A 17421-nucleotide genomic window follows, 5' to 3' on the forward strand; every position below is an offset into this window, starting at 1 on the left:
CAAAGAATGGCAATGTACTGAGCTATTTGGGGGAAGAAGAATAAAGGTTCACTCTTTGGTTGCCAAAGTGTTTTTAGAATACTTTAACAACCAAGAATATAGTGTGAATTGAAGTAAGTTTAAGAATTAAATGGGGACACTGGCCAGGATGTGAGTAGGCAGAAGTCAGGTGAGGGCTAAGTGTTACATAGTGGTCTTGAGCATTTAATGGAATCTTAATAGTACTGTGGAAAGGAGAGAATTGTTTATTGATTGCCCTGTGTGTGAGTCCACAGTGCTCCTGTATGACTTGTTTCTACATTCCTGCCAATTAGTGACATTATCAGAGGTTGACCCTCTTATCTCTCTGTGATAGGGAGTCGTCATTTGCTTTATATAAAGAGCTGGCATCCCCTTTGCTTTCTTTCTTTTTCCACGGCTGAATCCATCGTGGAATGGCATGGGGGCACGTCCAACAAAAGGCAAGACGCTGGCTGCGGGTGAGAAATACCATCGCACGAGAATGCCTGGCGGAGTTCCTTGGGGTGTTTGTGCTGCTAGTAAGTCATGTTTTTAAATAACAAGCAATGTGTCTTGTAATGGGAAAATGGGGCTACGGGATATAACAGGGCTGTTTGATTGTTAGCACAGAAGGAGTATAGAGGGGATGATAGAGAGCAGAAACTGGTTGTGGGGGGAAGTTAATAAGGGTATTGCAAAGGGGTAAAAAACTAAAATCCAAAATACAGTATAACACCACAGTGTCCGTGAATGTAGTGAAATATCAAGTATAAGTAATACTTAGCTTAAAGTAAAAAATACAGCCTCCCAGGATGGCTACCCAAAAAATGACCTTTGCAATATATAAAAAAACAAAACAGATATGTGGGATACGGCTGGACAGATCCAGAGAGCAGAGGGTCTGGTAGTTCTTATTAGATGCCTGTACAGCTTTTTGTATTCTTGATTTAAAGAGTCCCGCTTGTCCTCGGAGAAGTAAACGGCCACTTCCTCAAACTCTTTGCCGGTTTCTCTGATATTTTGCTCTTCTGTCGGTTCTCCCTCTTCTCCATGCCCATCGCTCCACATTCATCTCAGAGTCATCTCTCCTCTCCCTGACTGTCCCTCCGTCATCCCTCCTCTCCCTGACTGTCCCTCCTCTCCCAGACTGTCCCTCCACCATCCCTCCTCTCCCAGACTATCCCTCCATCATCCCTCATCTCCGTAACTGTCCCTCCATCATCCCTCCTCTCCGTAACTGTCCCTCCGTCATCCCTCCTTTCCCTGACTGTCCCTCCATCATCCCTCCTCTCTGTAACTATCCCTCCATCATCCCTTCTCTCTGTAACTGTCCCTCCTCCATCCCTCCTCTCTGTAACTGTCCCTCCTCTCCATGACAGTCCCTCCGTCATCCCTCTTCTCCCAGACTGTCCCTCCATCATCCCTCCTCTCCATGACTGTCCCTCCATCATCCCTCCTCTCCCTGACTGTCCCTCCTCTCCCAGACTGTCCCTCCATCATCCCTCCTCTCCCAGACTGTCCCTCCATCATCCCTCCTCTCCGTAACTGTCCCTCCATCATCCCTCCTCTCCGTAACTGTCCCTCCGTCATCCTTCCTCTCCGTAACTGTCCCTCCATCATCCCTCCTTTCCCTGACTGTCCCTCCATCATCCCTCCTCTCTGTAACTATCCCTCCATCATCCCTCCTCTCTGTAACTGTCCCTCCTCCATCCCTCCTCTCTGTAACTGTCCCTCCTCCATCCCTCCTCTCCCTGACTGTCCCTCTGTCATCCCTCCTCTCCCAGACTGTCTCTCCATCATCCCTCCTCTCTGTAACTGTCCCTCCTCCATCCCTCGTCTCCATGACTGTCCCTCCATCATTCCTCCTCTCTGTAACTGTCCCTCCTCCATCCCTCGTCTCCATGACTGTCCCTCCGTCATCCCTCTTCTCCCAGACTGTCCCTCCATCATCCCTCCTCTCCATGACTGTCCCTCCGTCATCCCTCTTCTCCCAGACTGTCCCTCCATCATCCCTCCTCTCCCTGACTGTCCTTCCTCTCCCAGACTGTCCCTCCATCATCCCTCCTCTCCCAGACTGTCCCTCCATCATCCCTCCTCTCCGTAACTGTCCCTCCATCATCCCTCCTCTCCGTAACTGTCCCTCCGTCATCCCTCCTCTCCGTAACTGTCCCTCCGTCATCCCTCCTTTCCCTGACTGTCCCTCCATCATCCCTCCTCTCTGTAACTGTCCCTCCATCATCCCTCCTCTCTCTGACTGTCCCTCCATCATCCCTCCTCTCCCTGATTGTCCCTCCATCATCCCTCCTCTCCCTGATTGTCCCTCCGTCATCCCTCCTCTCCCTGATTGACCCTCCGTCATCCCTCCTCTCCCTGATTGTCCCTCCGTCATCCCTCCTCTCCCTGATTGTCCCTCCTCTCCCTGATTGTCCCTCCGTCATCCCTCCTCTCCCTGATTGTCCCTCCGTCATCCTTCCTCTCCCTGATTGTCCCTCCGTCATCCCTCCTCTCCCTGATTGTCCCTCCGTCATCCCTCCTCTCCCTGATTGTCCCTCTGTCATCAATCCTCTACCTAACTGTCCCTCTGTGATCCCTCCTCTTCCTCTCTGTCTCTTTTTCAATTCTCCCCTCCCTGCCTTCCCTATCATCCCTCCTTTCCTTTCTCTCCATCATATTTCCTCTGCACTCCTTCTGGCCCTGCCTGTCCCTCCATCATTCCTCTTCTCCCTGCCTATCTCTCCCTTCTCTCCATCCCCTTGTTCTGTCTTATTCTCATACTCTCACTGACTTTCTCACTATTTCCTTGTCCCCATTTTTATGTTCTCTTTGCCGGTTTCTCTGATATCTTGCTCTTCTGTCCGTTCTCCCTCTTCTCCATGCCCATCGCTCCCAGCCCATGCCCCCCCCCAGACTGTCCCTCCATCATCCCTCCTCTCCCTAACTGTCCCTCCATCATCCCTCCTCTCCCTGACTGTCCCTCCATCATCCCTCCTCTCCGTAACTGTCCCTCCTCCATCCCTCCTCTCTAAGACTGTCCCTCCATCCCTCCTCTCTGTAACTGTCCCTCCTCCATCCCTCCTCTCTGTAACTGTCCCTCCTCCATCCCTCATCTCTGTAACTGTCCCTTCTCCATCCCTCCACTCCATGACAGTCCCTCCGTCATCCCTCTTCTCCCAGACTGTCCCTCCGTCATCCCTCCTCTCCCTGACTGTCCCTCCTCTCCCAGACTGTCCCTCCATCATCCCTCCTCTCCCAGACTGTCCCTCCATCATCCCTCCTCTCCGTAACTGCCCCATCTCCATCCCTCCTCTCTGCAACTGTCCCTCCATCATTTCTCCTCTCTGCAACTGTCCCTCCTCCATCCCTCCTCTCTGCAACTGTCCGTCCTCCATCCCTCCTCTCTGTAACTGTCCCTCCTCCATCCCTCCTCTCTGTAACTGTCCCTCCTCCATCCCTCCTCTCTGTAACTGTCCCTCCTCCATCCCTCCTCTCCATGACAGTCCCTCCGTCATCCCTCTTCTCCCAGACTGTCCCACCATCATCCCTCCTCTCCATGACTGTCCCTCCGTCATCCCTCCTCTCCCTGACTGTCCCTCCATCATCCCTCCTCTCCCAGACTGTCCCTCCATCATCCCTCATCTCCGTAACTGTCCCTCCATCATCCCTCCTCTCCGTAACTGTCCCTCCGTCATCCCTCCTCTCCGTAACTGTCCCTCCGTCATCCCTCCTCTCCGTAACTGTCCCTCCGTCATCCCTCCTCTCCGTAACTGTCCCTCCGTCATCCCTCCTCTCCGTAACTGTCCCTCCGTCATCCCTCCTTTCCCTGACTGTCCCTCCGTCATCCCTCCTCTCCCTGATTGTCCCTCCATCATCCCTCCTCTCCCTGATTGTCCCTCCATCATCCCTCCTCTCCCTGATTGTCCCTTTGTGATCCCTCCTCTCCCTCTCTGTCTCTTTTTCAATTCTCCCCTCCTTGCCTTCCCTATCATCCCTCCTTTCCTTTCTCTCCATCATATTTCCTCTGCACTCCTTCTGGCCCTGCCTGTCCCTCCTCCATCCCTCCTCTCCCTGATTGTCTCTCCATCATCCCTCCTCTCCCTGATTGTCCCTCCATCATCCCTCCTCTCCCTGATTGTCCCTCCATCATCAATCCTCTCCCTAATTGTCCCTTTGTGATCCCTCCTCTCCCTCTCTGTCTCTTTTTCAATTCTCCCCTCCTTGCCTTCCCTATCATCCCTCCTTTCCTTTCTCTCCATCATATTTCCTCTGCACTCCTTCTGGCCCTGCCTGTCCCTCCTCCATCCCTCCTCTCCCTGACTGTCCCTCTGTGTCATCCCTTATCTCCCAGACTGTCTCTCCATCATCCCTCCTCTCTGTAACTGTCCCTTCTCCATCCCTCGTCTCCATGACTGTCCCTCCATCATCCCTCCTCTCTGTAACTGTCCCTCCTCCATCCCTCCTCTCCATGACAGTCCCTCCGTCATCCCTCTTCTCCCAGACTGTCCCTCCATCATCCCTCTTCTCCCAGACTGTCCCTCCATCATCCCTCTTCTCCCAGACTGTCCCTCCATCATCCCTCCTCTCCATGACTGTCCCTCCATCATCCCTCCTCTCTCAGACTGTCCCTCCATCATCCCTCCTCTCCCTAACTGTCCCTCCATCATCCCTCCTCTCCCTGACTGTCCCTCCATCATCCCTCCTCTCCGTAACTGTCCCTCCTCCATCCCTCCTCTCTAAGACTGTCCCTCCATCCCTCCTCTCTGTAACTGTCCCTCCTCCATCCCTCCTCTCTGTAACTGTCCCTCCTCCATCCCTCATCTCTGTAACTGTCCCTTCTCCATCCCTCCACTCCATGACAGTCCCTCCGTCATCCCTCTTCTCCCAGACTGTCCCTCCGTCATCCCTCCTCTCCCTGACTGTCCCTCCTCTCCCAGACTGTCCCTCCATCATCCCTCCTCTCCCAGACTGTCCCTCCATCATCCCTCCTCTCCGTAACTGCCCCATCTCCATCCCTCCTCTCTGCAACTGTCCCTCCATCATTCCTCCTCTCTGCAACTGTCCCTCCTCCATCCCTCCTCTCTGCAACTGTCCCTCCTCCATCCCTCCTCTCTGTAACTGTCCCTCCTCCATCCCTCCTCTCTGTAACTGTCCCTCCTCCATCCCTCCTCTCTGTAACTGTCCCTCCTCCATCCCTCCTCTCCATGACAGTCCCTCCGTCATCCCTCTTCTCCCAGACTGTCCCACCATCATCCCTCCTCTCCATGACTGTCCCTCCGTCATCCCTCCTCTCCCTGACTGTCCCTCCATCATCCCTCCTCTCCCAGACTGTCCCTCCATCATCCCTCATCTCCGTAACTGTCCCTCCATCATCCCTCCTCTCCGTAACTGTCCCTCCGTCATCCCTCCTCTCCGTAACTGTCCCTCCGTCATCCCTCCTCTCCGTAACTGTCCCTCCGTCATCCCTCCTCTCCGTAACTGTCCCTCCGTCATCCCTCCTCTCCGTAACTGTCCCTCCGTCATCCCTCCTCTCCGTAACTGTCCCTCCTTTCCCTGACTGTCCCTCCGTCATCCCTCCTCTCCCTGATTGTCCCTCCATCATCCCTCCTCTCCCTGATTGTCCCTCCATCATCCCTCCTCTCCCTGATTGTCCCTTTGTGATCCCTCCTCTCCCTCTCTGTCTCTTTTTCAATTCTCCCCTCCTTGCCTTCCCTATCATCCCTCCTTTCCTTTCTCTCCATCATATTTCCTCTGCACTCCTTCTGGCCCTGCCTGTCCCTCCTCCATCCCTCCTCTCCCTGATTGTCTCTCCATCATCCCTCCTCTCCCTGATTGTCCCTCCATCATCCCTCCTCTCCCTGATTGTCCCTCCATCATCAATCCTCTCCCTAATTGTCCCTTTGTGATCCCTCCTCTCCCTCTCTGTCTCTTTTTCAATTCTCCCCTCCATGCCTTCCCTATCATCCCTCCTTTCCTTTCTCTCCATCATATTTCCTCTGCACTCCTTCTGGCCCTGCCTGTCCCTCCTCCATCCCTCCTCTCCCTGACTGTCCCTCTGTGTCATCCCTTCTCTCCCAGACTGTCTCTCCATCATCCCTCCTCTCTGTAACTGTCCCTTCTCCATCCCTCGTCTCCATGACTGTCCCTCCATCATCCCTCCTCTCTGTAACTGTCCCTCCTCCATCCCTCCTCTCCATGACAGTCCCTCCGTCATCCCTCTTCTCCCAGACTGTCCCTCCATCATCCCTCTTCTCCCAGACTGTCCCTCCATCATCCCTCTTCTCCCAGACTGTCCCTCCATCATCCCTCCTCTCCATGACTGTCCCTCCATCATCCCTCCTCTCTCAGACTGTCCCTCCATCATCCCTCCTCTCCCTAACTGTCCCTCCATCATCCCTCCTCTCCCTGACTGTCCCTCCATCATCCCTCCTCTCCGTAACTGTCCCTCCTCCATCCCTCCTCTCTAAGACTGTCCCTCCATCCCTCCTCTCTGTAACTGTCCCTCCTCCATCCCTCCTCTCTGTAACTGTCCCTCCTCCATCCCTCATCTCTGTAACTGTCCCTTCTCCATCCCTCCACTCCATGACAGTCCCTCCGTCATCCCTCTTCTCCCAGACTGTCCCTCCGTCATCCCTCCTCTCCCTGACTGTCCCTCCTCTCCCAGACTGTCCCTCCATCATCCCTCCTCTCCCAGACTGTCCCTCCATCATCCCTCCTCTCCGTAACTGCCCCATCTCCATCCCTCCTCTCTGCAACTGTCCCTCCATCATTCCTCCTCTCTGCAACTGTCCCTCCTCCATCCCTCCTCTCTGCAACTGTCCCTCCTCCATCCCTCCTCTCTGCAACTGTCCCTCCTCCATCCCTCCTCTCTGTAACTGTCCCTCCTCCATCCCTCCTCTCTGTAACTGTCCCTCCTCCATCCCTCCTCTCTGTAACTGTCCCTCCTCCATCCCTCCTCTCCATGACAGTCCCTCCGTCATCCCTCTTCTCCCAGACTGTCCCACCATCATCCCTCCTCTCCATGACTGTCCCTCCGTCATCCCTCCTCTCCCTGACTGTCCCTCCATCATCCCTCCTCTCCCAGACTGTCCCTCCATCATCCCTCATCTCCGTAACTGTCCCTCCATCATCCCTCCTCTCCGTAACTGTCCCTCCGTCATCCCTCCTCTCCGTAACTGTCCCTCCGTCATCCCTCCTCTCCGTAACTGTCCCTCCGTCATCCCTCCTCTCCGTAACTGTCCCTCCGTCATCCCTCCTCTCCGTAACTGTCCCTCCGTCATCCCTCCTCTCCGTAACTGTCCCTCCTTTCCCTGACTGTCCCTCCGTCATCCCTCCTCTCCCTGATTGTCCCTCCATCATCCCTCCTCTCCCTGATTGTCCCTCCATCATCCCTCCTCTCCCTGATTGTCCCTTTGTGATCCCTCCTCTCCCTCTCTGTCTCTTTTTCAATTCTCCCCTCCTTGCCTTCCCTATCATCCCTCCTTTCCTTTCTCTCCATCATATTTCCTCTGCACTCCTTCTGGCCCTGCCTGTCCCTCCTCCATCCCTCCTCTCCCTGATTGTCTCTCCATCATCCCTCCTCTCCCTGATTGTCCCTCCATCATCCCTCCTCTCCCTGATTGTCCCTCCATCATCAATCCTCTCCCTAATTGTCCCTTTGTGATCCCTCCTCTCCCTCTCTGTCTCTTTTTCAATTCTCCCCTCCATGCCTTCCCTATCATCCCTCCTTTCCTTTCTCTCCATCATATTTCCTCTGCACTCCTTCTGGCCCTGCCTGTCCCTCCTCCATCCCTCCTCTCCCTGACTGTCCCTCTGTGTCATCCCTTCTCTCCCAGACTGTCTCTCCATCATCCCTCCTCTCTGTAACTGTCCCTTCTCCATCCCTCGTCTCCATGACTGTCCCTCCATCATCCCTCCTCTCTGTAACTGTCCCTCCTCCATCCCTCCTCTCCATGACAGTCCCTCCGTCATCCCTCTTCTCCCAGACTGTCCCTCCATCATCCCTCTTCTCCCAGACTGTCCGTCCATCATCCCTCTTCTCCCAGACTGTCCCTCCATCATCCCTCCTCTCCATGACTGTCCCTCCATCATCCCTCCTCTCTCAGACTGTCCCTCCATCATCCCTCCTCTCCATGACTGTCCCTCCATCATCCCTCCTCTCTCAGACTGTCCCTCCATCATCCCTCCTCTCTCAGACTGTCCCTCCATCAGCCCTCCTTTCCCTGACTGTCCCTCCGTCATCCCTCGTAACTGTCCCTCCGTCATCCCTCCTCTCCCTGACTGTCCCTCCATCATCCCTCCTCTCCCTGATTGTCCCTCCATCATCCCTCCTCTACCTGATTGTCCCTCCATCTCCCTCCTCTACCTGATTGTCCCTCCATCTCCCTCCTCTCCCTGATTGTCCCTCCATCATCCCTCCTCTCCCTGATTGTCCCTCTGTCATCAATCCTCTCCCTGACTGTCCCTCTGTGATGCCTCCTCTCCCTCTCTGTCTCTTTTTCAATTCTCCCCTCCCTGCCTTCCCTATCATCCCTCCTTTCCTTTCTCTCCATCATATTTCCTCTGCACTCCTTCTGACCCTGCCTGTCCCTCCATCATTCATCTTCTCCCTGCCTATCTCTCCCTTCTCTCCATCCCCTTGTTCTGTCTTATTCTCATACTCTCACTGACTTTCCCACTATTTCCTTGTCCCCATTTTTATGTTCTCTTTGCCGGTTTCTCGTATATCTTGCTCTTCTGTCCGTTCTCCCTCTTCTCCATGCCCATCGCTCCACATTCATCTCATGGGCCCTCCCTCCCCCTTACACATGCCCCCCCCCCCCCCCATGTTTCACTGAGGGTTATTCCAGCCTCTAGTGGCTGTCTCATTGACAGCCGCTAGAGGAGCTTCCGCAATTCTCACTGTGAAAATCACAGTGAGAAGACACTGAATGTCCATAGGAAAGCATTGAGTAATGCTTTCCTATGGGCGGTTTGAATGCACACGAGGCTCTTGCCGCACATGCGCATTCGGAGCTGAGAGACGGAGGGATCCCCAGCGCCAAGGGAGTCCGGCGCTGGAGAAAGGTAAGTCATGCGGGCTGGCGGGCGCTAGAGGGAGCACTCTCCCCTGAGTGCTTCCTCTTCAGCTCCCTCGCGCGCCACGTAGGGATGCCGTCGCCTGAAGATGACGTCATCTTCCGGCTCCGGTATCAGTGCGGTGCGCGAGGGAGCTGAAGAGGAAGCACTCAGGGGAGAGTGCTCCCTCGTGCGCCCGCCAGCCTACCTGCCCGCCCATTGACACAAGGGCCTGCCTCGGGGGGGCCCTGAGGTGGCCGGCTCCTGGGCCCCCTAGGAGAAGAGGTTGGCCACACTGGATACATACCGGGTCGCAGGGCGGCCTGGCCCGGTCGCAGCCGTGACCCCTGCGACCCCCGGTATGTACGCCACTGGGTAACGTATACCAGTCCTTAGAATGGCCGGACTAACGTTAGAAGAACAAAGAGTAGTCAGAGTCAAGCCGAGGTCAAGGAGTACAGAGTTCAGGGTAAACGAGAATACTAAAGCCGAGTCAAAGGAGAATAGAGTCAGAAAAGAGTAGTAGAAAAAGGAGCCGAAGTCAATAACCAGAATACAGATAAAGCACTATAGGGAACAATAATGAACCACAACAGGGCAATGAACCTTGTCCTTAGAGTCCTTTTTATACTGTAGCTCGTTAGGATGGTAGCCGAATCCGAACATTTCGGTGGGCCGTGACGTCGACACACCCGCTCCGCGTCATAAAAGGGGCGGGGCTATCTCGGCCGGCGTGGAAACCACTAGAGAACGAAGAGGGATGCTGGAGAGGATACTTCTCCTCCTGTAAGAGGTGAGTACCATGGGGACATCCCTGGTCATCACAGAAGGAACTCTGACACCTATCTCTCCCAGCTCTAACCCATCTACCTGCCCTCTCTCTCCATGCTCTTGCTCCTCTCTCTACATATCACTCACTGTTCTTGTACCTCACCCTGCCTATTTCTCTGATTTCTAGTTTATCTTTCTGCCCTCTCTCTCCTAGTTCTAGCTCCTTTCCCTGTCCTATCTCTCACAGTTCTAGCTCCTCTCCCTGCCCTATCTCTCCCAGTTCTAGCTCCTCTCCCTGCCCTATCTCTCCCAGTTCTAGCTCCTCTCCCTGCCCTATCTCTCCCAGTTCTAGCTCCTCTCCCTGCCCTATCTCTCCCAGTTCTAGCTCCTCTCCCTGCCCTATCTCTCCCAGTTCTAGCTCCTCTCCCTGCCCTATCTCTCCCAGTTCTAGCTCCTCTCCCTGCCCTATCTCTCCCAGTTCTAGCTCCTCTCCCTGCCCTATCTCTCCCAGTTCTAGCTCCTCTCCCTGCCCTATCTCTCCCAGTTCTAGCTCCTCTCCCTGCCCTATCTCTCCCAGTTCTAGCTCCTCTCCCTGCCCTATCTCTCCCAGTTCTAGCTCCTCTTCCTGCCCTATCTCTCCCAGTTCTAGCTCCTCTTCCTGCCCTATCTCTCCCAGTTCTAGCTCCTCTTCCTGCCCTATCTCTCCCAGTTCTAGCTCCTCTTCCTGCCCTATCTCTCCCAGTTCTAGTTTATCTCCCTGAATATCTTTCTGTTATAGCTCCTGTCACTGCTCTGTATCTTCCAGTTCAAACTCATCTCCTTGTCTATCACTCCTTGTTCTACCCATCTCCCTGCCCCATCTCTCCCAGTTCTAGCACCTCTCCCTGCCCTACCTCTCCCAGTTCTAGCACCTCTCCCTACCCTACCTCTCCCAGTTCTAGCTTCTCTACCTGCCTGTTTCTTCCCATTTACCTTATTTTCCATTGTTATTTCCTTATTCCCCCAGAACTTTTAATCCCTGTCCTCCCTCCCCTCTCCTCCTTGGAGTTTCTCTGACATTACACACAGGAGTTTTTCTGGGTTGTTATCAAGAGTCATTAAATCAGTTTATAGTGACTTATAATAACTGAACAGCAGATATCAGACTTATCAAGAGAGATAAGGAACCAGCAGAGCATATTGCTGATTATCCAGAGTTCAGTGTGACGCTCGGTCCATATCCAGGCTGAATTCACAAAGAATAATACAGAAATTATGAGCATTAATTAAATGAGAGACTTTCTGAAGGGCAAAACGTATTCATAAAAAACGGATATTGCACGCACGTATGTTAGAAAGCAGGACAATGGTGATCACATTATCTTTTAATAGTGTATACAGTCTTAGGTTTCTAATATGTTTGCAAAAGGACAAACGTAGATACACGTAGATACACATAGAGCCAAATGATCCCTGTGATCGAATCATTTACTTTATCCTAATGCCCCCCATTGTGACACTATGACATTAAATGTTATTGTAATTCATTTTTTTTTTTTAATACTGCTTTTTCATCTCCTAGGTTTTATAAACATAATTGGCTGTGACAAGACATTTAAAGTGAAACAGCTACTTATCTTGAAATAACACCAATGAATAAAACACTGAATATCACTTATAACTTGTGTTAAAGGGACACTAAAGTCACCTAAACAACTTTATCTTAGTGAAGCAGTTTTTGTGTATTCATCATGTCCCTTCAGTCTCACTGCTCATTTTTCTGCCATTTATGAGTTAAATTACTTTATTTATGTCCATACAGCCCTAGCTACACCTTCCCTGGCTGTGACTGACACAGCCTGCATGGGAAAATTGTTAAAATATTTTTTTTATCTCCTGCTCTGTAACTAGAACTTGAATTGCATACAGGAAGATCCTGCAGGGTCTAGCAAGCTGTTAACAGAGCAGGAGATAAGAAATTCTTAATTTAACAGAATTTGCAATAAAGGAAGTGTAAACATTAGATGACTCTTTACAGGAAGTGTTTAGGAAGCCTATGCAAAGTGATTTAATACCTAAAGAGCAGATAATTGAGCAGTGAAAAAGCAGGGACATGATCTATACATCAAAACTGCTTCATTAAGCTAAAGTTGTTTTGGTGACGATAGTGTCCGTTTAACCATTATTTAATTTCTCCTCTTTTCTGCATGCCTTCCCTATGCTGACTGCCAGGTTCAAAGGACAGAGCTTATAATGACTGACCGGGAGCTAAGATGGAGGTGCTTAGTTGCTGGATAAAGATTTTTACCTTTAAAGCGGCACTGTCATTTTTTTAACCCCCCCTCCCGCCGACACTACATCTAATTGACCCCCTAGTCACCCCAAAATGCCCCTAAGCCCCCCATATTACCTATTTTTTTATCTTTATTTTCTGCCCCGATCTATATTCAGGGTGTCGCCATCTTTGTGTGGGTAGTGGAAGTCCCTTTGGGACACGTCATCTGCCCACACTAGAACTAGATAGCACTGAGATTCCTGCACATGCCCAGTTAAACACTTGGACATGCGAACGGGAATTTCATCTATTCATTCGTCAGAAAGATGAATGAATTAATAGAAATGTCAGACGAACAAACAAACACTGAGTATCAGTGTTCGTTTGTTCGTTCAGTTTATTACAAGGAGGGAGCTACCGGCACGCAGCTCCCTCCTTGTAATATGTAAATATAGAAGCCGCAGGTGGTTGTGCTCCCCGCCACTTCATAAGCCCCCCCAGGACCCCCTCACTCTATGGGGGTCAATATTATAGCATAAGGGAGATTAAAATCTCCCCAATGCCCCTACTCGCTATACCGCGAGTAGGGGCATGTCCACTACACAGTGAGCAGCCTGTGGCTCCTCACTGTTTAAAAAAAAAAAAAAAAAACGACTAAATAACAATAAGGAGGGGGGACCTACTGTCTAACCCCCCCCCCCCCCCCCCGGCCTCCACTCCTGAGCGGTGGGTGGGGCCCCTAAAAAACAATAAGGGGGGGACCTACTGTCTTCCCCCCCCCGGCCCCCACCCCTGAACGGTGGGTGGGGGCCCTAAAAAAACAATAAGGGTGGGGGACCTACTGTCCTCCCCCCCCCGGCCCCCACCCCTGAGCGGTGGGTTGGGGCCCTATATAAGAATGGTGAGGGGGGACCTACTGTCCTCCCCCTGGCCCCCACCCCTGAGCGGTGGGTGGGGGCCCTAAAAAACAATAAGGGAGGGGGACCTACTGTCCTCCCTCCTGGCCCCCACCCCTGAGCGGTGGGGCCCTATATAAGAATGGTGAGGGGGGACCTACTGTCCTCCCTCCTGGCCCCCACCCCTGAGCGGTGGGTGGGAGCCCTATATAAGAATGGTAGGGGGGGACCTACTGTCCACCCCGGCCCCCAACCCTGAGCAGTGGGTGGGGGCCCTTAATAAAAATTCAACCCCCCCCCCTCCCCAGTTTGGGGGTCCCTAGTCACCTGGGGGAGGGGATAGTTAATTTTTCAGGGCCCCCACCCGCCACTCAGGGGTGGGGGCCAGGGTAGGACATTAGGTCCCTCCCCCTAATTGGTATTTAGAGCCCCCAACCACTGCTCAGGGGTGGGGGCCAGAGGGGAGGGCATTAGGTCCCCCCTCCTCAAACAAAGGATTGTCTTAAAGAGGTGCCATTGGACTAGGACATGTGGTCAAAAAGAACCCTGTATGTCTCCTAACTGCCATGGTCGCTAACACTAATGGGTGAAGCTTTGTCCTCCTCGCCGTCTCCACAAGTTCTCACGATGGCATTGCTGCTAGGTCCAGACTTACCAGATCCCCCTCCAAGCCCACGCACACCAAAGAGCTATCCGGCTTCATCCGTGATAACACCCTTGATAGGGGTGTCACAAATTTGTATTTTTCCACACCTCTGCTTTAGTAGAGTCAGCAGCGGGTGTGCTAATCTCAGGGATATGTTTCTTCAAATAAATTTACAAATGCACAAATGGAGGTCCTGAAAGAATCTACAAGAAATCCTTGCTGGCAATGTTTGCATCAAATATAGCACTCTGGGAATGAGTGTCATTTTCACTGTATTTATCTGTCTTACCCAGGACAGATGTAGCTTGTCCCACTGTTACAGGTCCCTCGTTGTTGTCCTCTGATTGCTTTGAACTATATTGGCATGCAGCCAATTGCCCAGATATTTCACACCCATCGTTTGGCTAAGCATTCGCACCGCAGTTGGGGGCTATGGTAAGATTAAGATGATCTGATTAAGACCTATTAATTTGTAAATTGATTGGCTTGGTACCGGAGGCAGGTCGCCCATGCCCCATTCCTTTGTCGTCTGGGAACCATAGGGACGATAAACGGCCAACAAACTATGGTACCAAGCTTAATCCAAGAGTAGAAGAGCATGAACAAAGTTCTAGACATATCCAGTCTTTCATGGAATGGAAGGAATTAGATATGCAACTGCAAACCCAATTAACTATTGATTTCATGTTGAAAAATGAAAGTCACAAATGACACCAAAAGTGGAGGGATAATCTGAAGAAAATTCTTCACTACATGCTTTTTTGGCTCAAAAGAAATTACCCTTTAGCATCATAAAGAAAGCATTGACCTGAATGAGAATAATTTCCCCTCCCCGGTGTCATGTGACTCGTTAGTGTTACAAGGTCTCAGGTGTGAATGCGGAGCAGGTGTGTTAAATTTGGTGTTATTGCTCTCACACTCTCTCATACTGGTCCCTGGAAGTTCAACATGGCACCTCGTGGCAATGAACTCTCTAAGGATCGGGAAAAAAAAATCGTTGCTCTACATAAAGATGGCCTAGGCTACAAGAAGATTGCCAAGACCCTGAAACTGAGCTGCAGCATGGTGGGCAAGACCATACAGCGGTTTCACAGGACAGGTTCCACTCAGAACAGGCCTTGCCATGGTCGACCAAAAAAGATGAGTGCACGTGCTCAGCGTCATATCCAGAGGTTGTCTTTGGGAAATAGAACTCCATGACGGTTAAGGCAGTGCTGGAAAATAATGATGGCCACACAAAATATTGACACGTTGGGCACAATTTGGACATTTCCACTTAGGGGTGTACTTACTTTTGTTGCCAACGGTTTAGACATTAATGGCTGTGTGTTATTCTGAAGGACAGTAACTTTACACTGTTGTACAGGCTGTACACTTACTACTTTACATTGTAGCAGAGTGTCATTTCTTCAGTGTTGTCACATAAAAAGATGTGAGGAGTGTATTCACTTTTGTGAGATACTGTATGTAAAGTATATGAGTATCCCGTAATTCTGTATCTTTGGGCACGGCCACCAGATGTGGTGTGTCTGCCATCTTTGCTCTCTGAGAGCATGGGTGATTTGGTGAAGTTTGTGTGGTGTCCTATGCCAGCGCATTAGGCACTTCTATGACATTTCTTGATCATTACATGAGAGAGAGCCTTTGTGCGCGAGGAGAAGGATCCTGTGCCGCTGTTCAGGTGTGAATTGGATGTTCAGCGTGACTTCCCAATATTTTGTATAAAATCAAAGTGGGTAAATAGAATGTGGTGTGAGGACGGAGTATAAGCGTGAGAGAAGGTGATGTGTTGTTTGAGAAGATACCATACATAATTTTTCGAGGGGGGGGCGGAATGGGTTTCTGTATTTCTTCAGGGAGTTGATGTAAGGTTGGATCTGGTGATATTGGAATTGGTGTAGTAATGATTTTTTTGTTTTCTAACTATGGTTAGAATAGACCCAGTTGTCCTATATATTTTGTATATTATATATTTGTAATGCGTTGCAAATAAATGCAAAAATCAAAAAATAATAAAATGTAAAGAAAAAAATTAAATCTCTGCAATTCCTGTAAATTCCTGCAGATACTTAGTGCTCACATTTTATAGGACTGTTGTCCTTACCATTTAATTATTGTAATTCAGTTGTTAATAAGTGGTGATATTGGGTACAGCACTTTGGTTAGAGAAAAGAGGGAATCGGTTCAGATTGGGTGAAATAAATGGTGTTTTTTTGAAAAAAAAACTAATTGTTTAAAAACATTTTTTACAAAATGAGAAAAACTGCAACCTAAACTATACATTATAATATGGGGTTGCCTGCAGCACCACATTTAATTCATTAAAACTCACAGAATCACAGAGGTGTCTTATAGTGAGAATCTAATTTCTGCTTACTGAAGAAAATTTGGATTTTCATTGTGGGTGTTTTCTTGAAACTCTTGCTTTCAAATCCTGTTTTTATAACATTTGTGTAATCTTTTGTTTCCTGAAACACTACAGCACATTCATTGATATGACGAACCTCAAACCACCACCCAGAACCTAGAACTGAAACTGAAATTTGTGTTTTGTGAAAGATTTGGGACAGCATAGGGCAGTGATGGCGAACCTTTTTGAGCCCGAGTGCCCAAACCGCAATACATGCCAACTTTTTTTCCCTTAAAGTGCCAACACGGCAATTGCGTGTGTGGGGGGGGGGGTGCATGTGTGTGTGGGGGTGCTGTGTGTGTGTGGGGGGGGTGCTGTGTGTGTGTGGGGGGTGCTGTGTGTGTGTGTATGAGGGGTGCTGTGTGTGTGTGTGTATGAGGGGTGCTCTGTGTGTGTGTGTATGAGGGGTGCTGTGTGTGTGTGTATGAGGGGTGCTGTGTGTGTGTGTATGAGGGGTGCTGTGTGTGTGTGTATGAGGGGTGCTGTGTGTGTGTGTATGAGGGGTGCTGTGTGTGTGTGTATATGAGGGGTGCTGTGTGTGTGTATGAGGGGTGCTGTGTGTGTGTGTGTGTGTGTATGAGGGGTGCTGTGTGTGTGTGTGTGTGTGTGTGTGTATGAGGGGTGCTGTGTGTGTGTATGAGGGGTGCTGTGCAAGTGTGTGGGGGGTGCTGTGTTAGAGTGTGTGGGGTGCTGTGTAATAGTGTGGGGGTGCTGTGTAATAGTGTGGGGGTGCTGTGTAATAGTGTGGGGGGTGCTGTGTAAGTGTGTGGGGGGTGCTGTGTAAGTGTGTGGGGGGGTGCTGTGTGTGTGGGGGGGTGCTGTGTGTGTGTTTGGGGGGGAGCTGTGTGTGTAGGGGGTGCTGTGTGGGGGGGTAGGGGTGCTGTGTGGGGGTAAGGGTGCTGTGGGGGGATAGGGGTACTGCTGGGGGAGTAGGGGTGCTGGGTGGGGGTAAGGGTGCTATGGGGGTAGGGGTACTGCTGGGGGGGTAGGGGTACTGCTGGGGCGGTAGGGGTACTGCTGGGAGGGTAGGGGTACTGCTGGGAGGGTAGGGGTACTGTGGGGGGGGGTAGGGGTACTGCTGGGGGGATAGGGGTGCTGTTGTGGGGGGAAAGGGGTACTGCTGGGGGGAAGGGGTACTGCTGGGGGGAAGGGGTACTGCTGGGGGGTGGTAGGGGTGCTGGGGGGTAGGGGTACTGTGGGGGGGGGTAGGGGTACTGCTGGGGGGGTAGGGGTACTGTTGTGGGGGGTAGGGGTACTGCTGTGGGGGGAAAGGGGTACTGCTGGGGGGAAGGGGTACTGCTGGGGGGTGGTAGGGGTGCTGGGGGGTAGGGGTACTGTTGTGGGGGGTAGGGGTACTGCTGTGGGGGGGAAGGGGTACTGCTGGGGGTGGTAG

At 51.5% G+C, this 17421-nt stretch overlaps 1 protein-coding gene across 1 annotated transcript in view; it reads left to right on the forward strand.

Annotated features, from left to right (window-relative positions):
- Nucleotides 1–384: 384 nt before the first annotated feature.
- The window catches only part of AQP10 (aquaporin 10), a 38528-nt gene continuing 21491 nt past the window's right edge, over nt 385–17421 (forward strand). Inside the window, exon 1 of the mRNA XM_063439035.1 lies at nt 385–539. Coding sequence (XP_063295105.1) covers nt 435–539 — 105 coding nt within the window. The 5' untranslated portion in view covers nt 385–434. The remainder of the gene's footprint in view (nt 540–17421) is intronic.

This window comes from Pelobates fuscus, chromosome 13 (genome assembly GCF_036172605.1).
Source record: "Pelobates fuscus isolate aPelFus1 chromosome 13, aPelFus1.pri, whole genome shotgun sequence".
NCBI classification, from domain to species: domain Eukaryota; kingdom Metazoa; phylum Chordata; class Amphibia; order Anura; family Pelobatidae; genus Pelobates; species Pelobates fuscus.